This window comes from Scyliorhinus canicula, chromosome 2 (genome assembly GCF_902713615.1).
Source record: "Scyliorhinus canicula chromosome 2, sScyCan1.1, whole genome shotgun sequence".
NCBI lineage: Eukaryota > Metazoa > Chordata > Chondrichthyes > Carcharhiniformes > Scyliorhinidae > Scyliorhinus > Scyliorhinus canicula.
Genome location: NC_052147.1, coordinates 88,119,974 through 88,147,960, shown reverse-complemented (window position 1 = coordinate 88,147,960; position 27,987 = coordinate 88,119,974). Strand labels below are relative to the sequence as shown.

At 51.9% G+C, this 27,987-nt stretch overlaps 1 protein-coding gene across 1 annotated transcript in view; it reads right to left on the bottom strand.

Moving 5' to 3' along the window:
* Nucleotides 1-27,987, bottom strand: part of galnt16 (UDP-N-acetyl-alpha-D-galactosamine:polypeptide N-acetylgalactosaminyltransferase 16) — a 162,540-nt gene that overhangs the window by 34,007 nt on the left and 100,546 nt on the right. Inside the window, exons 6-10 of the mRNA XM_038790248.1 lie at nucleotides 19,776-19,897; nucleotides 17,415-17,502; nucleotides 11,848-11,932; nucleotides 8,774-8,877; nucleotides 5,873-5,999 (exon numbers count right to left, since the gene is read on the bottom strand). Coding sequence (XP_038646176.1) covers nucleotides 5,873-5,999; nucleotides 8,774-8,877; nucleotides 11,848-11,932; nucleotides 17,415-17,502; nucleotides 19,776-19,897 — 526 coding nt within the window. The remainder of the gene's footprint in view (nucleotides 1-5,872; nucleotides 6,000-8,773; nucleotides 8,878-11,847; nucleotides 11,933-17,414; nucleotides 17,503-19,775; nucleotides 19,898-27,987) is intronic.

Sequence of the window (27,987 nt, the reverse complement as noted above, 5' to 3'; positions counted from 1 at the left end):
AAGGGACTGATTGACATTTGTTGGAGGAAAGCGACATGGAGCTAAAGTGGGTAAATAGAGTTGAAGTACAGGTCAGGCATGATCTAACTGAATGGGGATGATGTCTCAGGTGCAGGGCTATATAGCCTAATGCTGTTATTATATTTGAGCACAGTAAGGAGTCTTACAACACCAGGTTAAAGTCCAACAGGTTTGTTTCAAACACTAGCTTTCGGAGCACTGCTCCTTCCTCAGGTGAATTCTGGATTCACTACGCATTACGCATGTATAGTAAATTACGTTTACATATCATTAGCGGGCCTGACCTGGTACTCTCCGGGGTCTCCACAATCCTCGGCCTCCATCGGGGAAATTCCCGAGTGGCGACGTTCCACACATGCGCCGGCGTATTTCCGCACATTCGTGGGGGTTCCATTTTCCGCACCGGCCCCCAGGCAATATGGCAGAGCCCTAGAGGGGCCCGGCGCAGAGGAAAGAAGGCCCCCACGGAACCAGCCGCCCGCAGGATCGGTAGGCCCCGATTGCGGGCCAGGACACCGTGGGGGCCCGTCCCAGGGTTTGATTCCCCCCAGGACCGCCCTTGCACACTTACCTGCCAGGTCCCACCGTGCGTGAGGTTGAGTAATTCACGGCGGCAGGACTGGACAAAACTTTATGGCCACTCGGCCCATCGGGCATCGGAGAATTGCTGGGGGGGGGCGCTATCAAAGTCCCCTGATAGGCGTGGCGGAATCCCACCGGCCCCTGAAAAACGGCGCCACAGAATAGGGAAGCCGGCGTTAGGGCGGTGGGGCGTGATTCGCGCCTCCCCCCGGGGATTCTCCGACCCGGCGCAGGGTCGGAGAGTCCCGGCCCATGTGTTTATCGCGAAAATATCTATGCAGATTAGTGCCCTAGTCCCTATCGCTTTCTTTTGTGCTGCACCCATGCCAATTTAACTGGTGTCTAACTTTCTGGTCTTACGAGTCCTAACGCTAAATCTAGGTGGATCCCCAGGATCAGGAGTGGAGGCGGCTTGCTGCGAAACCCGCCCTGTGACCTGGGTCCACTTTGGTGGCCATCTTCTGGGCCGTCCAGGCCTGGCTGCTGCTTGGGTGTCCCAGGTGGTGTGGTGCTACCCTGTTCTGTCCACAGCCCATGTGATGCGTCAGGGACAGGATGGTGGGGTGGGGGGGGGGGGGGGGGGGGACGAGTCCAAGGTGCAAGGGTGTTCCCGCACCTCCCCATCCGGGAGTCACCGGCACACGGCCAATAACGTCCTCCTGCCCTGGGTGGGTCCAATGGCCTCCGGGCTACTCAGTGGGACAGGGGTGCGAGCAGAGCTAACCCCTGAGGCTCACCCCTCATCTGGTCCTGGAGGCCTACTCTCGTCTTGACTAGGGCTCCATGCTCACAGCCATGGAGTACAGGGGTGGGCCACCTGCTTCTGGGACTGCGCCACATCATGCTGTGACTGTACCACCACCTGGGTCTGTGCCACATCAGCCAGTGACTGCGCCTTCTCCCTCTGGGACTGGACCACCTCCCTCTGTTTCAGTGCCATGTCGGCCAGTGCCCGGGCAATGCCACAAACATCCTCAGCCATAGCCTGCTATGACTGGACCATGCTTACCAGCGCCGCTGCAACGTCCAGGTGACTCTGGTACATGGCTGTCCTGAGTACGTCCTGAGCCTTGGCCACCGCCTTGCACAGAATGTCTCAGGCCCTGGACATCTTGACCCATGGCCACATTCTTTGCCCCCAAGGCTTCCACCGCAGACCCTACCCGTGTGGTGTTGGCTGGGTGGCACGCATGGTCGGCATCACCTCCTGCTGCTACACACAACCCCCCCCCCCACAGTGTGAAGACTGCAATTATCATGTCAGGCGCATCCATACAGGCATCCTCATTTCCCCAGTTCACATGGACTGCAGATTAAACATCCATCTGTGACAGCCTTCCACCCTGACACTAATCCCTGACAGTCACACCTCCATAACCAGTGAGCTTGACCTTCCATGCAGCTTATCCTCTTTGTCCGCACACTGCTGCCTCAGTGGGGGGTTCAAATCACACAGCAGTCTTGCTCCCCCCACGGTGGGACGCTTCTCAGACCTTCTGAGGCAGGGGAGCACTCTCTTTCCTGAGTCCCCCACGCTGTCCTTGCAGCCCGGCCTCATGGAAGCCCACCCAAGAACTTCACAGTCGACAGTGTTGACCGTCTGTACATTCACTTTCCAGCTCCCACTCTGGAAGGACACTCCCTCAGCGGTGATATCAATACAAGTCCAGCAAGGAGGATAGGGCGAAGAGCTGCCTGTATGCCAGCCACCAGGCCCCTATAAGCCAAGGGTTGCCCTGACATGAAGGGTAGGTAAGGCCCGCACATGGCCGTTCCCTGAATGGCAGAGATTGACCCTGCTCTCCCAGCCCCAAGTTGAAGCTATCTGGGTCCCCGGCATCCTCTCCGGTGCCCCCTCTGAAATTTACACTCTGGATGGTGATGGCTGGCAGGGTGCTCCCCTTTGAAGGTGGGTGAGGTCTCCAGGTTCACCTTTCTATAAGCTGTTAGAAATGGCGTGGGTGCGACATCGCGCCGGCACTCACTCAATATTCACTGAGGGAGGAGGACTCTGGGTGCGTGCTGGTTAATCACATGCTAATGCAGGGGTGGGCAAACTACGGCCCGCGGGCCGCATGCGGCCCGCCAAAGGTCTTTATGCGGCCCACCAAGTAATTAAAAAAAAAACATTTTTTTTTTTTAAATAATTTTTTTTTTTAAATGTTTTTTTTAAGGTTAATGGGGGGGGGGGTGGGGGCTGTTGGGTTACTTGCTGGTATAGGATGGATACGTTGACTTGAGTAGGGTGATCATTGCTCGGCACAACATCGAGGGCCGAAGGGCCTGTTTTGTGCTGTACTGTTCTATGTTCTATATGAGGCGCCCAGAATCATAACCGGGTGAAGTAATTATTTTACTTAATATACTATGCGGCCCTTTAAAATTGTGAATTTCTGAATGTGGCCCTTGCACGGAAAAGTTTGCCCACCCCGTGCTAATATATTTAAATAAGTCCCAGGTTTCACGTTCCTCCACTGGAGAGGGGGCTGGAAATTGCGATCTTGTCCGAGAGAATCGCATTTTCCAATTCACTCCAGATTTTGCTTGTGTTGCCTTTCTCACTGACGATTAACACAAGCTCAAAATCACCCCGAGTGAATTGGGGAGAGTGTGGATACGGGTGTGGGGGACAGAGTATGGGAAAATGAGTGTGGGAGAGGAGGTTTTTTAAAAAATTTACAGTACCCAATTCATTTTTCCCAATTAAGGGGCAACTTAGCGTGGCCTGTACACCTACCCTGTACATCTTTGGGTTGTGGGGGCAAAACCCACGCAAACACGGGGAGAATGTTCAAACTCCACGCGGACAGTGACCCAGAGCCGGGATCGAACCTGGGACTTCGGCACCATGAGGCAGCTGGGCTAACCCACTGCGCCACCGTGCTTCCCGGGGAGAGTGTATGAGTGAGTGAGTGAATGTGGGAGAGTGTGTGAGTGAGTGAATGTGGGAGAGAGTGAGTGAGTGAATGTGGGAGACAGTATGGGAGAATGAGTGTGGGAGAGTGTATGAGTGAGTGAGTGTGGAAGGGAGAGTGCGAGAAAGTGAGTTGCAGGCAGAGTATGGGACGGTGAGTGTGAGTGTGTGTGAGTGAGTGAATGTGGGAGGGAGAGTGAGTGTAGGGGAGAATGAGTGAGTGAGTGAAAAGGGGAATGCGCGTACGTCTTACGTAAGCTGGAAAAGAGTGAGTGTTGTCCTAGGGTTAAGGTGCTGAATTGGGGAAGGCTAACGACAACCAGATTAGGCAGAATTTAGAGGCTGTTGTTTAGGAGAGGCTCCCACCCGCACAGCGCCCACCCGCACAGCGCCCACCCGCACAGCGCACACCCGCACAGCTCCCACCCGCACAGCGCCCACCCGCACAGCGCCCACCCATACAGCGCCCACCCATACAGAGCCCACCCGCACAGCGCCCACCCGCACAGCGCCCACCCGCACAGCGCACACCCGCACAGCGCCCACCCGCACAGCGCCCACCCATACAGCGCCCCACCTGCACAGCGCCCACCCGCACAGCGCCCACCCGCACAGCGCCCACCCGCACAGCGCCCACCCGCACAGCGCCCACCCGCACAGTGCCCACCCGCACAGCCCCCACCCGCACAGCGCCCACCCGCACAGCCCCCACCCGCACAGCGCCCACCCGCACAGCCCCCACCCGCGCAGCGCCCACCCGCGCAGCACCCACTCGCGCAGCACCCACTCGCGCAGCACCCACTCGCGCAGCACCCACCCGCACAGTGCCCACCCGCACAGCGCCCACCCGCACAGCCCCCCACCCGCACAGCGCCCACCCGCACAGCGCCCACCCGCACAGCTCCCACCCGCACAGCGCCCACCCACACAGCGCCCACCCATACAGCGCCCACCCGCACAGCGCCCACCCGCACAGCGCCCACCCGCACAGCGCCCACCCACACAGCGCCCACCCGCACAGCGCCCACCCGCACAGCGCCCACCCGCACAGCCCCCACCCGCACAGCGCCCACCCGCACAGCGCCCACCCGCACAGCCCCCACGCGCACAGCGCCCACCCATACAGCGCCCACCCGCACAGCGCCCACCCGCGCAGCACCCACTCGCGCAGCACCCACTCGCGCAGCACCCACTCGCGCAGCACCCACTCGCGCAGCACCCACCCGCACAGCGCCCACCCGCACAGCGCCCACCCGCACAGCCCCCACCCGCACAGTGCCCACCTGCACAGCGCCCACTCGCACAGCCCCCACCCGCACAGTGCCCACCCGCACAGCGCCCACCCGCACAGTGCCCACCCGCACAGCGCCCACCCGCACAGCGCCCACCCGCACAGCGCCCACCCGCACAGCGCCCACTCGCGCAGCGCCCACTCGCACAGCCCCCACCCGCGCAGCACCCACTCGCACAGCGGATGAGGGTGAGCCATTAAGAGATTGGGAGTGAGCCAGGCACACAGCCTCCGTCCCTCTCACACTGCAGTGGTGATCTTTATCAGTTACTATTATTTATGTATCAATTTATTGCTTTGACATTGCTTTATTTTTGTTCAGCAGGTTGTTTCCTTTCTTTTTTTCCTTCTTTTTTTCTTTTCTTTTAAATTTAGAGTACCCAATTATTTTTCTTCTCCAATTAAGGTGCAATTTAGTGTGGCCAATCCACCTAACCTGCACATCTTTGTGTTGTGGGGACGAAACCCACGCAAACACGGGGAGAATGTGCAAACTCCACACGGACAGTGACCCAGAGCTGGGATCGGACCTGAGACCTCAGCGCCACAGTCCCAGTGCGAACCACTGTGCCACCATGCTGCCCCGGTTGTTTCCTTTCTTCATACCTCAACTTTATTTTGAAATTCACATTTAAAGTTGTACCAAACCTTCTTTCTGAAACTTGCTCATCAGCCCTTTTGAGTGAGAAGATATGGAAATGTGGCCCCGTTATAGAAGCCTGATCTACATGGTAGAGGTCGCAGGTTTGGAAGGTGCTGTTGAAGGAGCCTTGATGAGTGTTACTCTGAACACTGTAGTACAAGTGCAATAAATAATATGGTTAACCAAAGCTGCAAATCGCAACATAAGGATAAGAGGAGGTCGGTTAGCGTCTCCAGCCTGTTCTGATATTCAGTTAAATACTGACTAATCTGTAAAACTCCATCCACGCACCATAATACCCTTTCCTGACTAAAATCTATCAAAATGCATCATTCTCCCCCCCCCCCCCACTGCAATGTCATTGATCCCACTCCTATTCTAACCTATGAGCCACATAGGGAGCCAAACAGCACGTGCTTACCTTATATACGTGAGCGCATTGCCCTCAGGAAAACTGTATGGGTGCCGCTTACGAAAGACATGCCCGACCCGGCTGCAAGGGACAATCTCCAAACTTCCTCCGCACATCCAGACACGGAAAGACAGCTCTGGAAGTGAGCACAGAAGTTGCTAGATGAAAAAGACTAAAGGTCCTCGAGTTGACCTTCCATCATCCTGGTAGCCACGTTATACAGTGGGAATCGGGTTGTCGTAGCATCATAGAGACATCTATGGAGCAGGATGCCGTTTAGCCACCTACTGAGTTCACAGGCTCTCTGTAGAGAAATCCAATCAGTCTCGTTCCTCTGCTCTATCCCTCATAGTGCGACAAGTTTATTTCCTTCAAACGCCCAGACAGTTTCCTTTTGAAATCATTCATCATCTTTACTTTCACTACCCTCCTCCGCGGTGAGTTCCAGAAATATTGACTAATCTCTATCCACAATTCTCCAACAAACCTAGTCAGGAGGCGAGGAAGCCCCAGAGATGGAGATCTGGGCACTGGCTGCCTCGGAGGCTGCAAATCCTCTGTGGAATATTTCTCTTTATAGATCTGCAGCTACAATTAACTTCAATCCAAGAGGATCCTCTATTGTCAATAAAACCTTTGCATTTATATAGTGCCTTCGCCATAGTGAAACAAACCAAGGTACTTCACAGGAATGAAGATTCTGAACCACATGAGTCTTAAAGAAGAGGATAGATGCTTAGGTGCTTGCCGCCAATGGGGAAACATTGGCAAGAGGCCAATGAATTAGAAGAGTACGGGTACCTTGGGGGGGATGTTGAGGGGCTGGAGGAGATTACAGAGATAGGGAGGGTTGTGGGGACTGGAGGAGGTTACAGAGTTAGAGAGGGTTGTGGGGGCTGGAGGAGGTTACAGAGATAGAGAGGGTTGTGGGGGCTGGAGGAGGTTACAGAGTTAGAGAGGGTTGTGGGGGCTGGAGGAGGTTACAGAGATAGAGAGGGTTGTGGGGGCTGAAGGAGGTTACAGAGATAGGGAGGGTTATGGGGCTGCAGGAGGTTACAGAGATAGGGTTGTGGGGGCTGAAGGAGGTTACAGAGATAGGGAGGGTTGTGGGGGCTGGAGGAGATTACTAGGGAGGGTTGTAGGGGCTGGAGGAGGTTACAGAGATAGAGAATATTGTAGGGGCTGGAGGAGGTTACAGAGATAGGGTTGTGGGGGCTGAAGGAGGTTACAGAGATAGGGAGGGTTGTGGGGGCTGGAGGAGGTTACAGAGACTGGGAGGGTTGTGGGGGCTGGAGGAGGTTACAGAGATAGGGAGGGGAGGGTTGTGAAGGCTGGAGGAGATTACTAGGGAGGGTTGTAGGGGCTGGAGGAGGTTACAGAGAGAGAGTATTGTAGGGGCTGGAGGAGGTTACAGAGATAGGGTTGTGGGGGCTGAAGGAGGTTACAGAGATAGGGAGGGTTGTGGGGGCTGGATGAGGTTACAGAGATTGGGAGGGTTGTGGGGGCTGGAGGAGATTACAGAGATAGGGAGGGGAGGGTTGTGAAGGCTGGAGGAGATTACTAGGGAGGGTTGTAGGGGCTGGAGGAGGTTACAGAGAGAGAGAGTATTGTAGGGGCTGGAGGAGGTTACAGAGATAGGGGGCTGACTTCTCCATTTTGGGATGATGCATCCACGCCTTCATGAAAACTGTGGTCTTTTATGCCAGGAAAACTGGCGTCAAAAGGCCACAGATTCAGAGCCTTGCAGGGGGCTAGCAGGCAGCTGTTGTGGAGCTCGCAGCTCCAGCTGCCAATACGGCCCCCCACACTTCCGGGTCAGAGGCCGCGCATGCGCATGGTGTCAACCTCCAGCAGCCGCGCCGTGCTCCATGGCAGACTCAGCCTGCGGACCTGGACAGGCAAAGTAATGCCCCCACATCGGCCGCTCGCCCGACCTGGACCGCCTAAACACATAGCACCTAGTCCCGAATGATGCCCCCCCCCCCCGCCCTCCGATCGGCCCTCCCCCGACTGTGGTGGTCCCGGACTGAGTCCGTTGCCACCACACGGGTATAACGGACGGTGTCCACGCCATTGGGAATTTGGCCGCTCGAGGACGGAGAATAGCGGGGCAGGCCTCAGGCAATGGCCTCAGGTGGTGGATAATCAGCACGGCGCATTCCCCGCTTTTCGGGTGGCGGAGAATCGCGGAACTGGCGCCATCCCGATTTAGTGCGGGAAACCAGATTCTCTGCCCCATCGCCTGGAGGAGGTTACGGAGACGGAGGGACGAGGCCATAAAAGTATTTGAAAACAAGAATGAGGACTGTAAGATTGAGGCACTGCCGAGCTAGGAGCCAACGTGGATCAATGAGCACACGGGTGTGGCTGAACGAAACTTTAGTACGAGTCAGAACGTGCGCAGCAGAGTTTTGGATGAGCTCACATTGATGACAAGGCACGGTATTTTGATTGCAATATTGAGATTAACATGATTCCCTGCACACTTTCATTCCTCATTTCTCCTCTGCTAATTGAGGCAGTGGTTGTTTCTGCTGAGGCATTCCCCCCACTTTTAGTCTATAGCAGCTGTTTCCAGATCAGTGGTGGCACAGCTGGGTGCAGAGAAAAACTCTCTGAACTGAGAGATTCCTCTCCCCTAACTCACACCATCGTTATCCTTTGGCTACCAAACTATCACTGCACTGTCAGAGGGGTCTCTCAGATGGAAGGATGAACAAAGGCACTCTCAGCTGAACATGGCTGCTATTTGAAGGTGAGTTCAGTCAGTTGCCAAACTATAATGGGAATTGGCAGCTCTCCATTTTGGAACGCAATTCTACCATTGATCATGAACCAACTTGCAGAATGGCCCTACAGTTAGCAATCACCTTTAAACAAACACCTCCAAGAATAAACATAAAAACTCACCAAAGTTTTCACCACCCCAAATGTCCATCTGTGTGTCATATTTTCCAAGGTAGTTGAACCAGGATTTACTAATGACGAAGATCCCTCCGGCGATAACTGGGGTCCTACAGAAATAAAGCACAGGTGGCAGCCAAGGAGGTTTTCTTTATTCTTTCATGGTGATTCTTGCCCGTCCCTAATTGCTCTGGAAAAGGTGGTGGTGAGCCGCATCATTGCAGCACTGCAGACCATCTGGTGCAGGCACACCACAGGAGTATTAAGCAGGGAGTTCCGGGATCTTGATCCCACGACAGTGAAGAAGCATTGATATATTTCCAAGTCAGAATAGTGGTGTGGTTTGGAGAGGAACTTGTAAGTGGTGGTGTTTCCATGCATCTGTTGCCCTGGTCCTTTCAGGTGCTGTTGAAGAAACCTTGGTGAGTTGTTTCAGTGCATCTTGTAGATGGTGCAAACTGCTGCAACTGTGGTGGTGGTGAAATGGTATTTAGGCTCCTGTCCACAGGTAAGACGGAGGGGCAGCTGAGGAGGGGGAAAAGCCAGCAGGGTGTTGGCACATCAGCTGAGGAAGCAGGAGGCAGCGAGAGAAATTGGGAAAGTAAAGGATACAAGGGGAAGGTGGTTGTAAATCCGGCGGGGGTGAACGATGTGTTTCGGGAATTTTATAGTAGACTATACAAATCGGAACCCCAGCCGGGAGGAGGGTATGAAGCGATTCTTTGGGGGGGGGGGTGGGGGCAGGAGTTCCCGAGGATAGATGAGGAGTTGATGGAAGGCCCAATTGGGCTTGGGGAGATTATAGACAGATTGAGGACGATGCAATCGGTTAAGGCTCCGGGACCTGATGGATACCCAGTCGAGTTCTACAAAAGGTTTTCCGGGCTGTTGAGGCCGCTCCTGGTAAAGGCTTTTAATGAGTCCAAGGAGCTGGGAGTGCTCCCCCAATGTTATCACAGGCATCGATTTCCCTTATTCCGAAGCAGGATAAGGATCCAGAGAACTGTGGATCGTATAGGCCGATCTCTCTTTTAAATGTGGATGCAAAATTGCTGGCAAAGATCTTGGCCATGCGCATAGAGCACTGTGTCCCGGAGGTGATAGGGGAGAACCAGACAGGATTTGTGAAGGGACGTCACCTGACATCCAACATTAGGTGGCTCTTAAATGTGATAATGATGCCAGCGGAGGGGTCGAGGTGGTGGTGGCCATAATGCAGAAAAGGCCTTTGATCGGGTAGAGTGGAAGTACTTGTGGGATATCCTGGGAAGGTTTGGGTTCGGGCAGGGATTCGTTGACTGGGTCCGGCTGTTACATCGGGCACCAGTGGCGAATGTAAGGACCAACCGGGTCCGGTCAGAATATTTTAGTCTGTGTAGGGGGGAGGGACAGGAGTGTTCACTCTCCCCACTACTGTTTGTCCTGGCAATGGCACTGAGGTCATCGAACACCTGGCAGGGGATAGTGTGGGGGTGGAGCATAGGGTTTCACTCTACACGTACGACTTGCTCCTTTACATAACAGACCGTTGGGGGGATCGCTGGGATCATGGAGATATTGGAGGAATTTGGTCGGTTCTCAGGCCACAAATTAAACATGGGTAAGAGTGAGGTGTTTGCGATCCAGGCACAGGGGGAGGAGAGGAGACTGAGGGAGTTACTATTTAAAGTGGTGGGAAGGAGTTTTAGGTACCTGGGGATTCAGGTAGCAAAGGACTGGGTTCAGCTCCATAAGTTAAATTTGGGCAGGGCGATTGAGCAAATGAAAGGGGACTTCTGCAGCTCGGCTTGGGTTTTTCTATAACTGAGGGGCTCCCCTTGTAAAGGGGAAATTCCGCCCCCTTAAAGGGGAAGGCCTGCCTGCCTTAGAAGGGAAGTTCATATTCCGGGGAGGTCATAGGAAATCGTATAGTCCTGATCCCGGGACCTCCATTGGGGTTACAATACTGTGCAAGCTCCATGTTCCAACACCATTTCAGTTCCAGAGCCAGTTCCAGGTTCCACAACATTCTTGGGTCAGTCACAATTATTTTAATGTTTGGCAATGGTGTGAAACCTCATTAGTAGAGCACCTACTACACACCAATCCTGATTAATTGAGCACCTATCGTACACCAGTCCTGATTAATCACGCTCCGATCGCGCACCATAATTTATTTTTCTTTTCGCGAGGTGTATAAGGTGTTGCCAATTGATATTGCCTGATTTAAACCATCAGCCACATTTAGAATTCCTTTGCGCCAGCTGAAAACAAGACAACTGATTTCAGCCAATGACATTCATTTGACCCAACTGATATATGGGGCGGGATTCTCCGAGCCCCGCGCCGGGCCAGAGAATCGGCGCAATCACGCCACACCGGCCCGACGCGGGCACGCGATTCTCCGAGGAGCGGAGAATCGGTGCCATTTGCGCCTGCGCGGTGCCTGTCGCGGGCCGCTGATTCTCTGGCCTTGATGGGCCAAGCGGCCACGCGAAAACGGCAGAGTCCCGCCGGTGCCGTCCACACCTGCTCGCAGCTGGCGGCAACTCTGTGCGCAGGGTCGGGGGAGCAGACTGTGTGTGGGTGGGGGAGGGGGGAGGAGGGGGGATCCTTCACCGGAGGGAGGGAGGCCTCCGATGGGGTCTGGCCTGTAATCAGGGTCCACCGATTGGCAGGCCGGCCTCTCCAGCCCCGGCCCTATTTTGTTACGCGGCCACCCCTGAACCCCCGTGCCATGTTGCGTCAGGGCCAGCGCGTTGAGGAAGTCCCCCGCGCATGCACGGGTTGGCGTGACTCCACTGCGCATGCACGGGTTGGCGTGACGCCACTGCGCATGCGCGGGTTGGTGTGACACCCAGTTGGCAGTGGGAAGGGAGGCAGGAGCGACATGAACCGCTCCAGCGCCGTGCTGGCCCTCTGTGGGGACCAGAATCAGCAGTGCCCACGCCGGTTTCGCGCCATCATGAAACGTGACGGCGTTCACGATGGCGCAGACACTCTGCCTCCATTTCGGAGAATCCCGCCCGTGGGCTCCAAGATTGAACCGGAAGTAAACAACGTTGGACCAAACTTTGCCAACTCACTTATCCAGTGCTTACCGTATTGATTTAGTTGGGTCTGACCGTACCATCTTCTGCTCAATAGGCATCTGCTCCCATTTGAAATGCAAACTCCAGTCGAAACCTATGGGGGAGAGAAGGGAAACAGCAAGATGAGCCAGGAGGAAACTGAACTGAGAGACTGCAAGGAATATGCTGAAATTACATTACAGGATAGACACAAATGTCAGTCCACCTCTTAGCTCAACCAACCAGAAGCTTATATGTCACTCTTGTTAATTGATTGATGGGATATCGATGGCAAAACCAGCATTTATTGGCCATCCCTAATTGCTCTTCAGAAGTTGGTGGTGAGCTGCCTTCTTGAATCGCTGCAATCCATATGGTGTAGGTACAGCCACAGTGCTGTTAGGGATCACCAGTGAAGAAAGTGATATCATTCCAAGTCAGGATGGTGTGTGACTTGAAGGGGATTCGCAGATGGTGGTGTTCCTATGTAATTGTTCCCCATGCTTTTTCCGGTATTGAGTGTACAGCTTGAATAAACACAAGGCTTTCTCCTCCTCAAGCACACTGTCATATGAAACCCTCTTTCAACTCAAAGTATGTAGCATAAAATCTTAGAAAATCCCTACAATACAGAAAGAGGCCATTTGGTCTATCGGGAGCATGCTACCTAGACTCACCCTATCCCCTTAACCCCACCTAACCTTTTGACACTAAGGGGCAATTTAGCATAGCCAATCAACCTAACTTGCACATCTTTGGACTGTGGAAGGAAACTGGAGAAACCCAGGGGAAACCCACGCAGACAGGGGGAGAACGCGCAAACTCCACACAGTCACCCAAGGCTGAGTCCCAGGTAACAACTGTGCCACCGTGCTGCCCCCATGACTGGGGAAATAAAGGGACACATGTCTGGTTAAATTCTCAACTGCAAGGCACTGTAATGTGGAGACATTTCCTGGTTAAATCTAGCAAATACTTAAATTGCCTTGTGGTTCATGGTTGTATTTTCTTTAACAAAAATACAGTCCCCTCGAAAATTCCCATCCTGCTTCACGTTTGCAGTATTGTGGTGCTGCCTTTGAAATGAGGGAATAATCCAAAGCCATGTCTGACCAGAATAGCAGAATGAAAAAAAGAGATTCAGGAGATAGGAGCAGGAGGAGGTCATTCAGCCTCTCATGCCTGAATCTGGGCATCTCTGGAAAGGCCAACATTTGGAGCCCATTGTGAATTGCCCTTGCACTGAGTGCCTTGATCAACCATTTTCAAGGGCAGTTCAGAGTTACTTTGCTGTGTGTCTGGAGTCACACACAGTCACGGATAGGATAGACCAGGTAAGAATGGCAGATCTCCTTCACTGAAGGGCATTAGTAAACCAGATAGCTTTTTACAACGATCGTTGCTAGTTTCATGGTCATCCTTGCTGAGGCTATCATTCCATATTTAATTATTGAATTTAAATTCCACCAGCATCCATGGCGGGTTTCAAACCTGCATCTCTGGAGCATTGGCCTGGCTTTCTGGGTTACTAGCCCAGTGACATAACCACTCTACCATCGACTGCCCCATTTACCTGTTGGATAACCAAAAGAGAAAATGCTGGAAAATCTCAGCAGGTCTGGCAGCATCTGCAGGGAGAGAAAAGAGCTAACGTTTCGAGTCCGATGACTCTTTGTCAAAGCTGGTTAGATACCTGTTAGATAATATCTGATCTGTATCATAACTCTAACTGCCCACCTTGGTTCTGCAACCTTCCAAGAATCTATCACTATCAGTTTTGCCATTTTCAATTGACACAGACTTATCAACCCTTTAGAGGAAATAGTCCTCCACCCTTTGTGTGAAGAAGTCCTTCCTGACATCACCCCTGAACGTCCTAGCTCTAATTTTAAGACTATGCTCCTTTGTTCTGGACTCTCCTGAGGAAATTGTTTCTCTGTCTTTGCCATCAACTCCTTTAATCACCTTAATTAGATCACTCCTTGAATATGGCCTCATTATGCTTGGTCCTCACAGCAGAGCCTCAGACTGCACCCACGTGTTACATGAGGTTCAAAATATTTATCACTGGATCGTCAACTTTTCCAAACTTTTACATTTTAAATTCCTTTCAGTGGAAGCAGAACTTTCTCCTCTAACATTAAAGTTTTTTCAATGCCACTAGCATTGCTTTCCATGACTAAAGGGGCCAATGCAGAGCTAGCAGTATAATTGGGATCTTCTGATTCTGCATTGAAACAAACAGATGACAATCTCAAACCGGGTTTATAGCAAAGCAAAAGTAAATTGGAAGTTATGCAAGACTGTGATATCACTCGCTCTGCTGAGTCAGGGTTTAAGTCCATTCCAGAGACATCACCACATAATCAAGGCTGACATCCCACTGCAATGCTGAAGGAGTGCTGCACTGTTAAAGGTGTTGTCTTAACTGAGGCCCTGTCTGCTCTCTCAGCGAAATATAAAAGATCCCATGGCACTATTTCATAGAGCAGGGGGATTCTTCCCAGTGTCCCGGCCAATATTTACCCTTCAACCAACACCACAAAAACAGATTACCTCATCATTAATCCCATTATTGTCTGTGGGAGCTTGCTGTGCATAATTTGGTTTCCTGCAAGACAACAGTGACGACACTTCATTAAACACTTCACTGGCTGTAAAGCATCTTGGAAGTTGTGAAAGGTGCGCTATAAATGCAAGTCTCTCTGTTTATTTCTGACAGGTTTATCTGATAGGGCACCTCTATACATTTATCGCCATTAATTTACTTTTGGGTACACATGTTTTAAAAGACTCTGGCGGGGATTTTCCACCCCTGTTTTTGGCAGACGAGAAAACCAGTGGGGGCAGAAAAGGCAAAGGGAGTCCCCAAATGGCTTTCCTGCTGCCGGGATTTCCAACATTTTGCAATATTGGGAAGGGCACCGGTGAGAACTCCACTCCACACCCATTTCTTAAAGGTATTCTCACATGACCCATTCCCTGAGTACAGCACTGGTGTGTCAGCCTGCACTATGCGTCCAAGACTCTGGAATGGAGCTTGAATGCACAACCTTCTGACTCATGGGCTAGAGTACTACCCACTGACCTACGACCATATAAAATGTTCCAGTCCAAGTCTCAAACGCGCAATAAAGATGGCTAAAAGGGGTCATGAAATATCTTTGGCTAACAGGGTTAAGGAAAATCCCAAATCATTTTATTCGTATATAAGGAGCAAGAGGGTAACTAGAGAAAGGATTGGCCCACTCAAAGACAAAAGAGGGAATTTATGCGTGGACTCAGAGGAAATGGGTGAGATTCTTAATGAGTACTTTGCATCGGTGTTCACCAAGGAGAGGGACATGACGGATGTTGAGTTTAGGGATGGATGTTTAAATACTCTATGTCAAGTCGGCATAAGGAAGGGGGACGTTTTGGGTATTCTAAAAGGCATTAAGGTGGACAAGTCCCCAGGTCCGGATGGGATCTATCCCAGGTTACTGAGGGAAGCGAGGGTCGAAATAGCTGGGGCCTTAACAGATATCTTTGCAGCATCCTTGAGCATGGGTGAGGTCCTGGAGGACTGGAGAATTGCTAATGTTGTCCCTTTGTTTAAGAAGGGTAGCAGGGATAATCCAGGGAATTATAGACCTGTGAGCTTGACGTCAGTGGTAGGCAAACTGTTGGAGAAGATACTGAAGGATCGGATCTATTCACATTTGGACGAAAATGGACTTTTCAGTGATAGGCAGCATGGTTTTGTGCAGGGAAGGTCATGTCTTACAAACCTAATAGAATTCTTTGAGGAAATGACAAAGTTAATTGATGAGGGAAGGGCTGTAGATGTCATATACATGGACTTCAGTAAAGCATTTGATAAAGTTTCCCATGGCAGGTTGATGGAAAAAGTGAAGTTGCATGGGGTTCAGGGTGTACTAGCTAGATGGATAAAGAACTGGGTGGGCAACAGGAGACAGAGAGCAGTGGTGGAAGGGAGTGTCTAAAAAATGGAGAAGGGTGACTAATGGTGTTCCACAGGGATCCGTGCTCGGACCACTGCTGTTTGTGATATACATAAATGATCTGGACGGAGGTATAGGTGGTCTGATTAGCAAGTTTGCAGATGATACTAAGATTGGTGGAGTTGCAGATAGTGAGGGGGACTGTCAGAGAATACAGCAAAATATAGATAGATTGGAGAGTTGGGCAGAGAAATGGCAGATGGAGTTCAATCCAGGCAAATGCGAGGTGATGCATTTTGGAAGATCCAATTCAAGAGCGGACTGTACGTTCAATGGAAGGGTCCTGGGGAAAATTGATATACAGAGAGATCTGAGAGTTCAGGTCCATTGTACCCTGAAGGTGGCAACGCAGATCAATAGAGTGGTCAAGAAGGCATACAGCATGCTTGCCTTCATCGGACGGGGTATTGAGTACAAGAGTTGGCAAGTCATGTTACAGTTGTATAGGACTTTGGTTAGGCCACATTTGGAATCACCAGAAGGATGTGGATGCTTTAGAGAGGGTGCAGAGGAGGTTCACCAGGATGTTGCCTGGTATGGAGTGGGCTAGCTATGAAGAAAGGTTGAGTAGATCAGGATTGTTTTCGTTGGAAAGACGGAGGTTGAGGGGGGACCTGATTGAGGTCTACAAAATTATGAGAGGTATGGACAGGGTGGATAGCAACAAGCTTTTTCCAAGAGCGGGGGTGTCAATTACAAGGCGTCACGATTTCAAGGTGAGAGGGGGAAAGTTTAAGGGAGATGTGCGTGGAAAGATTTTTACGCAGAGGGTGGTGGATGCCTGGAACGCTTTGCAAGGGGAGGTGGTAGAGGCGGGCACAATAGCATCATTTAAGATGCATCTAGACAGATATATGAACGGGCGGGCAACAGAGGGAAGTAGATCCTTGGAAAATGGGCAACAGGTTTAGATAAATGATCTGGATCGGCGCAGACTGGGAGGGCCAAAGAGCCTGTTCCTATGCTGTAATTTTCTTTGTTCTGTGTTATAATCCTCTTCATCTGGCGTGTCCCAAGATGCAGGTAGTCACAGATTTGACGGTCCTGATGTGCCAGTAAACTCACAGTAATGAACAAAAAAACCTAGGCCTTTCCAAACCTCTAATTCACAAAATTCAAAGAGAAGAAACAAGCAAATGAGGAATGTAAATCTGTGCTTCCTATTGACTGGACTCCCCATGTGGATTCCCCTTGGGAATGACTTTGTGAAAGCTGGCAACAACAACAGCAAAAATATTGCCAGTCTCCATATTCTTTTCCCTTCCTGTTGTAATTTAGTAATTTATGTCTCTCAGAGTTCATGATTTATTCTCAGGAGTGACAGACGCAATGATTGAAAGCTGCAGAGGAAGATAAGCTCAAGTCAAGCAAATGCCCCCAAATTTACCGGTGTCTTTAAACAACAAGGGCGACCAAGCCAATCACAATATTTCACTATGCTCAGGCCTAGAGGGGTTTCACAGGACGGCGCAACATCGTGGGCCGAAAGGCCTGTACTGCGCTGTAATGTTCTCTGTTCTAGTGCTTTCTGCTTTGATTTCTTTGACACATTTTGAAACAAACAAAGCCAATCCAAAGTTCCCATCTACCTACCTCCTCTCAGATCAGCAGAAGCAGCCAGATATGCAAAGTTGTCCAGGCTTATGACGTCAATGATGGGACTCGCCACACGAGTGTAGTCCTGGAGAGTGAGAAGATAGCTGCAGTCAGCATCGAGGAACTACATTTATATAGCAGTGAAAAGGAAAATATTCACGGGGAGTGGCACAGTGGCACAGTAGTTAGTGCTGCTGCCTCACAGCGCCAGGGGTCCAGGTTCAATTCTGGCCTCGGATGACTGAGTGGAGTTTGCACTTTCTCCCCGTGTCTGCGTGGGTTTCCTCCAGTTGCTCCGGTTTCCTCCCACAGTCCAAAGATGTGTAAGTTAGGTGGATTGGCCATGCTAAATTGCCCCTTAGTGTCCAAAGATGTGTAGGTTACGTGGGGTTACGGGGATAGGGGTGGGGAATGGGCCTGGATAGGATGCTCTTTCAGAGGATCGGTGCAGACTTGATGGGCCGAATGGCCTCCTTTTGCACTGTAGGAATTCTATGGTTCTATGGACCATCCGATGCAAGACAGCACTTCAACACCTCCTCAGACCGAAAGCGTTTTACAATCCACAGACTGATCGTTGAAGCAATGTTACTTCTTTAAGCTGGCATCATAACCAATCAGAGCACAGCCAAAACCCACAGTCAACAACTGAATGAATTTTCAGATATTCTGTACTGGTTGAAGGTGAAATGTTCATAGAATTTACAGTGCAGAAGGAGGCCACTCGGCTAGTCGAGTCTGCACCGGCCCTTGGAAAGAGCACCCCACTCAAGCCCATACCCTATCCACGTAACCCAGTAACCCCACCTAACCTTTTTTGGACACTAAGGGCAATTTAGCATGGCCAATCCACCTAACCTGCACATCTTTGGACTGTGGGAGGAAACCAAAGCTCCCGGAGGAAACTGACGTGCAGACTCCGCACGGACAGTGACCCAAGCCGGGAATGGAACATGGGACCCTGGAGCTGTGAAGCAACTGTGCTAAGCATTGTGCTACTGTGCTGCCTGAATGTTGATCAGGAGAACTCCTTGCTCTACCTCAAGTAGTGTTTCGGCACCTTTTACAATCAGCTTACAGAGCACATTGCCTTGGAACTTCAGAGTAATTGTCATGGCTCTGATAGCACTTACTCCCGAGTTAGAAGGTCCATGGCTCCTTCCAGAGACTTGAGCACATAATCTAAGTTGACACCTCCAATCCAGTTCTGAGGGAGTACTGCACCGTCTGAGGTGACGTCTTTCAGATGAGACACTGAACCAATAGCCCATCTGCCTTCTCAGGGCAGACTAAATGGTCCCTTGGCACTAATTATTATTTTGAAGAAGAGCAGGGGAAATCTCAGTGGTGTCCTGGCCAATATTTATCCCTCAATCAACATCACAAAAACAGATTATCTGGTCATCGTATTGTTGTTTGTGGGAGCTTGCTGTGCACAGATTGGCCTGAAATAGTTCCTACAAGATGTCAGTGACTGCAGATCAAAATTGCATAATTGGCTGCAAAACACTTTGGGATGTCCTGAGGTTGTAAATGGTGCTATATAAATGCAGGTCTTTTTCTCTCTATTTCAGAGTCACCTGCAAAGAGCAGAGGGAGAGAGTCCTACAATCAGAAAATAATTCCATCTGGGATAGTTTCGTCCCTGACAGCTGCTTAGGTTCACCATAATAAACAAAAATATTGTTAGTAAAGCTGGCCTCACTCTGCTCCCTGGTCTTGTCACTTCACCAAACTAATAACTCGTTATTAGCCTTCAACTCACATCCCACCCTGAGAGTCGGCAGGACAAGTGCAAATTCATGGAAACAACAATCTGCTTCCTATTGAGCATGTGTCCACTGCACAGAAACACTTTGAATGTGGCAGAAAGTCAAACGGAATTCACGGTCTACTTGTCAGGATGTCAGAGATGTGGAACATTGATGGAGGAGAGGTGCCCAAACGCAGGGGGCAAATTGCTTGGGGCAGATCCAAAACCCAGAGCCTCCACCACCTATGGCAAGGGCAGCAGCTGTGTGGGCACCTGCAAGCTCCCCTCCATCCTGATCTGGAACTATGTCCCAAAGTGTTCCTTCACTGTCGCTGCACCGAAATCCTGGAACTCCCTCCCTAACAGCACTGTGGTGTAACTACCTCATACTGACTGCAGTGGCTCACCAAGGCCACTCACCGCCATCTTCTCAAGGGCAATTAGGTATGGGCAATAAATGCTGGCTTTGCCTGAGAATAGTTTGTTTCCATTCACTAAGAGCCCTCACCTGAACAGGCCCAACTGCTTACCCTTCAACGCCATTCCCTCTGGCCCAGTCGTACTGCCAATGTCACTGTGGCATAGAACAGCTCCCAGAGACTCACCTCATTAACTCTTTGCAGGAGTGGTTGTAGCCAGTCCTTGTTGACCTCACAGTGACTGTCAAGGAAGGTTAGGACCTCTGCAATAGCGACATCAGCTCCCTTCACCCTTGACCGGATTAACCCTACAGACAGAGAAGCATTTCACACTAAAACCAAAACAACGTGCCTTTGTACATCCCAAGACACTCCACAGGAGTGTTATCAGATAGATTATAACACCAACGCAAAGAAGGCGATATTAAAACAGGTAACCAAAAGCTTGGCCAAAGAAGTTGGTTTTAAGGAGAGAGAGGCAAAAAGGTGGAGAGGTTTAGGGAGGGAATTCCAGAGATGGATTCTCTGATTTGGAGACAATGACCCTCATGTCGGCATGGGAACGGTGGTGGAAAACCGACGCAAAACGGCCACCGATTCCCCGTTTTGCTGGGGGCTAGCAGGAAGGCAGTGCAGAGCACACAGCTTGAGCTGCCAATACGGCCTGGAGAATTGTCGGGTCCGTGGCCACGCATGTGCACGGCGGCGTCCTGCAGCGGCCGCACCGTGCTTCATGGCGGACGCAGCCCGCGGACCTGGCCCGCAAAATATTACCCCCCCTTCGGCCGGCTCGCTCTCCCCAGACTGCCCCACCAGTGCCCCCAGTCCCGAATAATGTTCCCCCTACCCGCGGATCGGCCCTCCCCCGACTGTGGCAGCGCTGGACTGAGTCTGCAGCTGCCACGATGAGTTCCCGACGGGTGAGACCATGAGAGACCCACGCCGTCGGGAACTCGGCCGGTCGGGGGCGGAGTACCGGGGGGTCGGCCTCAGGCAATGGCCTGACGGGCAGGCGCATCGCGAAAGCAGGGCCGCCCCCAGTTCTGCCGGGAATTTGGATTCTCTGGCCCATCGATGGACACTATTTTGGCATCGGCGACCGGAGAATCCAGCCCTAGGGCCCAGGCCCACAGCAAACAATTGTGAAGCGATTAATCTGATGGATGCTACAGATGTTAAAATCGGAGGAGTACAGATATTTTGGAGAGTTGTAGGACATTGGAGATTACAGCGATATGGAGGGGTGAGGCCTTGGAGGGACTCACAAAGCTTTCTCGGTTGAATGCCATTAATCCACCATCATTAATTCAGACACGACTCCTCTGCAAAGTGACCACCTTTTCGAGGGCTCCAGTGTATTGGTGCATTGTCTTTCCATTTCCATAGTGTTGGGGGAATTCAGGTTTGATTCTTGACTGTGCCAGTTCTTCTGATCTTGAAGAACTTGCCCATACAAGTGCCTGGGGCCTCCGATAGGAGGAGGGGAAACCGCATGGAATGTGATCCAGTTTCCACAGAAATCATTAACATTTCATGAAAAGGGAGAGAGAAAAATAAGCAAGGTTAATGGAACGCTGACCTTTAGATCTAGAGGACTAGACTAGAAGAAGTAGCATGTACGCTTCAGCTATACAAAGTCCTGGTTAGGTCACGTCTGAAGTACTGTGAGTAATACTGGGCACCATGGGCACGATTTAACGGAAACATTGCTAAGTGTCATTTGGACTCGTTTGGCTCGTTTGAACTTGTGTTTCCCGAACGCCGTGTTGGCATGATCTTGGCCCGTATTTTAAAGACACTTCGAGGCAAAAATGAGCCCCCAAGAGATTCGCAGCATTACTAGCTGTCTCGCCGCCTGATTTGCCGGGCTCGCGCCTCAGCTTCTCGCTGCTAACATGGTGGAGCAGCTTTTAAACGCTCCCTCACCATTCACTCCCAGTCAACACACAAGCAGGGCAGCACACAGACCTGCTCCTCATTTTGGGGATGCCGATCTGGCCAGGCTTCTTGACACCGTCAATATGAGTTGGGACACCCTGGACGGGATTCTCTCAGCCCGGGGCTGGGCCGGAGAATCCCTGCGACCAGCACGAATCGCACCACACCGCCCTGATGCTGGCACGCGATTCTCCGCAGTGCAAGATTGGCCTGTGCTACAGAGGTGAGGATCCAATGCCCCTTTACCCAGATGACATATCTCAAATGAGTTGTTCATGTCAGACAAAATGATCCTCCTCTCTCATTGATCACATGTCCAGGTCTCGCAGGATTTCCATCTGATGGGGCTGGGCCTTCAGTGTTGTTTCCCCCCCCCCCCCCTCCCCCACCACCCGAGAGACCACCTCGGAGGAGAGCTCTGAGGAGACCACCATGGGCCCATTACAGCTACCACCCCCACCTTACACCAGTGCAGAGATACACATCCTGGTGGCACATTAGTGGACAGGCTTCTGGGGCACAATCTGGTGAACACCACACAGTTGCTGATGCACATCAGATGGAAGCAGGAACATCCAATGAAGTCAGCAGTCGGAGGTCTGCTGGATCCCAGGACACAGCTGGGTCCCAGCCAGATGCTGAGCCTCTGGACAAGGTTATCCCAGAGCTGATGCAGGTGATAGAACACAGCCGTGAGGTTCAGGATGTGATGTCAGCAACAATCCAGCGAGTGCATAGCCAATTGGAGGAGTCCCAAAGTGTATGTGTGCAGGAGATGATGTTGACAATGCGTGGCACCTTGGACAGCACTGCCAGGGTGGCGATCACAGTGGAACGTCTGGAGCACAACATCAGTGTCTTGAGTGGTGATGCCCAAGGCATGAGTCAATCCATCATGACAATGGCTGAGGGCCTTGACATCATGTCCCAGACAGAGGTTGGCATTACCAAGGCACTGCAGTGCATGGCCCAGTCATTGGGGAGCATCGTCGAGGCGTTGACATCATGGTGCAGAAAATGGGGAGCATCCAGAATTGCAGCGGGCAGATTATGCAGAGGCCTCTGATGCTCACTTCAGCTACTTCTCCATTCCATGGAGACCGCCAGGCCATGCAGCTTGGCGGTACAGTGGTTAGCACTGCTGTCTCAAATTGCTGCCTCACGGCGCTGAGGTCCCAGGTTCGATCCTGGCTCTGGGTCACTGTTTGTGTGGAGTTTACACATTCTCCCCCTGTTTGTGTGGGTTTTGACCCCACAACCCAAAGATGTGCAGGCTAGGTAAATTGGCCATGCTAAATTGCTCCTAAAGAATTGGGAAAAATGAATTGGGTACTCGAAATTTATATTAAATTTTTTTTTTAAATAGCACTGCTGTCTCACAGCTTCAGGGTACCGGGTTCAATTCTGGCCTCAGGTGACTGCGTGGAGTTTTCACTTTCTCCCCGTGTCTGGATGGGTTTCCTCCGGGTGCTCCGGTTTCCTCACACAGTCCAAAGATGTGCAGGTTAGGAGGATTGGCCATTCTAAATTGCCCCTTAGTGTGCAAAAGGTTAGGTGGGGTTCCTGGGTCACAGGGATAAGCTGGAGGCGTGGCCGGTGCAGGCTTGATGAGCCGAATGGCCTTCTTCTGCACTGTCAGGATTCCATGATTCTGGGTGGCGTAGTGGTTAGCACTGCTGCCTCACAGCTCCAGGGACCCGGGTTCAATTCCGGCCTCGGGTGACTGGCTGTGTGGAGTTTGCACTTTCTCCCCGTGTCTGGGGGCCCAGAACAAGTCAGTGGAGAGAATGTGCTCCCCTTCCACCTCTCCAGCCCAGGCAGCAGGCCACCTTCTAATCCTCCAATTCCTTACACCAGGCTACAGGAAAAGGAGGAAAGAGCAGCAGCAGCCTCCAGGCATTTGCAGCCACAAGCAGCAGCAATCAGCAAACACAACCTGCAGCACCGCTGGAGCTGTGAAGCTCACTCGCAAACAACAAGGTCAATTCCTTATTAGGCACAGCCTTCAGCTGTGTAGCTAGAGGCTGTTCACAGTCAAAGGGAGTTAAAGTGACCGGCTGCATGTAACCAAAACAGGGCTTTGTTCTGGAAGAGTTTCGTAGGTGATGGAACCATCAATTCACTAGACACGTGCTTTAAGATATGAACAGTGGTTTTAATCTGTTTACTACAGAGCCAGCCTGGTACCCGTTGAACTCTTGATGAACTGCAGGCTGGCTCTGGACAAGGGTATTTATACAGCAAGTCCAGGGGAGGAGTCGTGGGCGGAGCCAAGGGTGGAGCCCTGTACAAACTCCTGAGCATTCCCAGAGCTACTCCCCCTAGTGGTCGGATAATGCTACTGCGCTTACAATGGTATTGGCAAATACAGTGTGAATTACTAAGTTACATTCACCACAGTAGGACAGACCGGCGGCAGCTGTAGTTGCCGCTGTCATGGGTATCCACAATATTTAAAGATGGCCTGACGACCTCACAGACTAAAGGTTCATCAACCCTCCCACGCTGTCCCCCGCCAGCCCGGTGCAAACCCCTGACCTGGAATGCTTCAACCCCCCCTCAACCAAGCCCAACCATATTGAGGGGTACACCTCCCCAGGCCAGAAACTCCAGTGCACTTGAGCTGTATGCCCGAAAATGGAAATGGCTACTCACCTCCTCAGATCCCGTCAGCAGCCATTGCACCAGCTTCATGTTTTAATAAAGGAGTGCTAAACGATGCCTGTGTGATTTCTCACTGTGGAGCCAGTTCATTCCCAGGAAGCCATTGCATTCGACTTCAATCTCGCTGATGATATTGAAATTGAGCCTAATGAACCATTTAAATATGTATATCTGGATCTCGTCCAGTGTGTGCAGGACCCAGATTGCGACATCTCGCGAGTTTTGGATGAATCCCGGGAGACATCGCAAGCATTGAGAGTCTTGCGCGATTCACTGGCCTCGTCACATCACCAGGTCGGATGCGACAAAGCCGGTAAATTGCACTCAAAGTGTTCCCACTGCAACTGAATAACGTGCAATTTGAGTGCCCGTAGGGGGTGCTATTTGTTCTGAGATTCAGGACATGCAAATCGGCCAACACACCGCCGGCATGAATTGGAAGCAATTCCCAACCCCCCTGGTGGTGTAACCGCTGGGGCAGGAATTCACGCTGAATTGCCTGACAAGCTTGAGCTGCTTATCGGCACTCCACTCGCCGCACACTCATTCCAGCCGTGAAGGTGGCTCAGAAAAGTCTGAAGTGGACACACTCCTTGGGGTGGTATGGTGGCACAGTGGCTAGCACTGCTGAGTCACAGCTCCAGGGTCCCAGCTGCAATTCTGGCCTTGGGTGACTGTGTGTGGAGTTTGCACTTTCTCCCCGTGTCTGTGTGGGTTCTTCCGGGTGCTCCGGTTTCCTCCCACAGTCTAATGTGCAGGGTAGGTGGATTGGCCATGATAAAATTGCCCCTTAGTGACAAAAGATTAGGTGGAGTTACTGGGATAGGGTGGAGGTGTGGGTTTAAGTTGGGTGCTCTTTCCAAGGGCCGGTGCAGACTCGATGGGCCGTATGGCCTCCTTCTGCAATGTAAATTCTAAATTCTACGACTGATCCCTGTGTGGAGTGGAGGGGCACCCTCTTCCACAGGTGGGCCGCAGGCTTCAGCCTGCCCTCCTGAACAGCCAAAGGGGTTGGTGGCGGAGGCAATCAGTGCAGCCAGATTCACCAGGAGGAGGCAGCTCGTGATCCTAAGGGATGGGAGTCACTAGTGCGGCCCCTGCCCTGAGAGGGAGGGTTTCAAAGGCCACGGTGGAGGTGTCTTTTGGTTGGAGTGAGCCCTGATAATCCCCTGCTTCCTCTGCACTTCTGACGTGTGCACTGAGGAGTGCTAACACTTGGTGGGCTGGTGATTGGGCATGGCCACATCCATCCCCTTGATAATATCGCTGGGAAAGCGAGTTTCCAGAAGGGCAGCATGGGTGGGGTTCCACATCACCGGAGGTTCTCTGAGCATTTACCGGACGCAGTGAGCAGTGTGAGCAGCCAGGAACCTGTGAGTGCGCCAAAGGGGTGGGTTTAAATCACATACCCGAGGGGAACTCCCTGAGTGCACAGACCTGGCAGCAGGTTGTTCCCTGCTCCCCCCCCTGCCCAGGCAGCTAGCCCCCAGCAAGTCCAACATGTTTTGATAGTTTTTGAGAGTTTTGTTTACCCCCCCCTAACAGCCATGGCGCCCAGGCCCTGCTTGTAAAGATTTGCACCAATTCGTGCCTCCAAGACCTCCACCTGATAAGGGTGGAGCATATTTGTGTGCAATCCGTGAATGAGATTTCATGCAAATCCATGCACATGACAGTTGTGTATGGTCCAGCCAGCACGGGGCGCGAATTTCATTAACGGCGCTAGCAGGGGATTGGAGCACGGTGTCGGGATTGGCGGCAGGCGCAGAATGGGATTTGTCCAATATTCACCGCCTGATCACAATTCCAGCTGCTGGTGTCGAGAAACGGAAAATTCAGCCCCAGATCATTTTGAAGATGCTCTGAAGTCCTTCAATAACTATTTTGATTTAAGAAGTATTAAAATTTTAGAGTGAGCAAACTCTTTTTTTTATAAATTTAAAGTACCCAATTAATTTTTCAATTAAGGGGCAATTTAGCGTGACCAATCCACCTATCCTGCACATTTTTGGGTTGTGGGGGCGAAAACCACGCAAACACGGAATGTGCAAACTGATGTGACCATCAATTCACTAGAGACACGATTGGAAGTAAACTGTGGTTTTAATAGTGTTACAACTGAGCCTGCCTGTGACCAGAAGAACTGAGGGCAGGCTCACGGCTGCAGCACTTTATACTTCCGGTAGTGGGAGGGGCCATGGGCGGAGCCGAGGGTGGAGCCCTGTACAAGCTCCTCATCTCCCCCTATGGGCAGAGCCGCGCAACGGCTCACAGACAGAGCTCACAAGGATATAATACAATGCAATGCAATACCGTGTGAATTACAATACAGTATGAATTCACCACATTCACCCCCTGTAAAAAACAATCAAGTCCGGCGGGGGTGACGGGTCTACAAGTTGAGCCAGTCCGGTGGCTGAGTCGTCCTTTGGGATCGGCGGAGCACCGGGGTTGCAGCCTCTTCGGGTGGCTGGGTGGTGACGATCGGTGTGGGTATTAGGGTGGACTCCGGGGGTGTTTTAGCCTGAGCTTCATTCCTGCCTGGTACGACGGGGGGGGCGCAGGAAACCTATAGGTGTGGGGGCGCCGAGCGTGGGCTGGGAACCTATAGGCGTGGGGGCGCGGGGCATTGGGGGGTTGGGTGGGGTGTAGTGTGAGGGGTACCTTGGCGGCGGTGGTGGTCGTGTTGGATCCTGCAGGCACCAGGTCCCGGAGGGAAATGGTGTCCTGACGGCCGTTGGGGTATTCAGTAAAGGCGTATTGGGGGTTCGAATGAAGCAGTAGCACTCTCTCTACTAGTGGGTCCGTTTTGTGTGTCCGGACGTGCTTCCGGAGGAGAACCGGGCCCGATGTCCTCAAACAAGATGGGAGCGAAGCCCCCGTGGTAGTGCCCCTAGAGAAAGCAAATAATCGTTTGTGAGGGGTCTGATTAGTGGCCGTACACAGGAGGGACCTAATTGCATGGAGCGCGTCGGGGAGGACCTCCTGCCAATGGGAGGTCGGGTGATTCCTGGACCGGAGGGTCAGTAGGACGGTCTTCCAGACCGTCGCATTCTCCCTTTCCACCTGCCCGTTACCCCTGGGGTTATAGCTGGTAGTCCTGCTCGAGGCAATGCCCTTGTCGAGCAGGTACTGACACAGCTCGTCGCTCATGAAGGACGAACCCCTGTCGCTGTGTACGTAACTGGGGAAACCGAACAGGGTGAAGACACTGTGCACTGCCCCGAGGCCATATCGGGGCACGGGATAGCAAAGGGGAAGCAGGGGAATTCGTCGATGACGTTAAGCAAGTACACATTTCGATTGGTCGAGGGGAGTGGCCCTTTGAAATCGATGCTCAGGCGTTCATGGCTGCAGCACTTTATACTTCCGGTAGTGGGAGGAGCCATGGGCGGAGCCAAGGGTGGAGCCCTGTACAAGCTCCTCATCTCCCCCTATGGGCAGAGCCGCGCAACGGCTCACATACAGAGCCCACAAGGACATAATACAATCCAATGCAATACCACGTGAATTACAATACAGTATGAATTCACCACACAAACTCCACACGGACAGTGATCCAGAGCCTTCAGCTCTGAATTGTCTGCACTCTGCAGAACCGGTTAGTCCAATTCTTTTGCGGACGGCAGCAGTTAGACAAGCCAAGTCTTCATATGAACACCCAACATGCTGTTGGTTTTGTTGAATTGGCCATGCTAAATTGCCCCTTGTGTCCAAAGATGTGCAGGTTAGGTTGGTTGGCCATGATCGATGTGCAGCGTTACGGGGATAGGGCCGGGGAGTGGGCCTAGGTAGA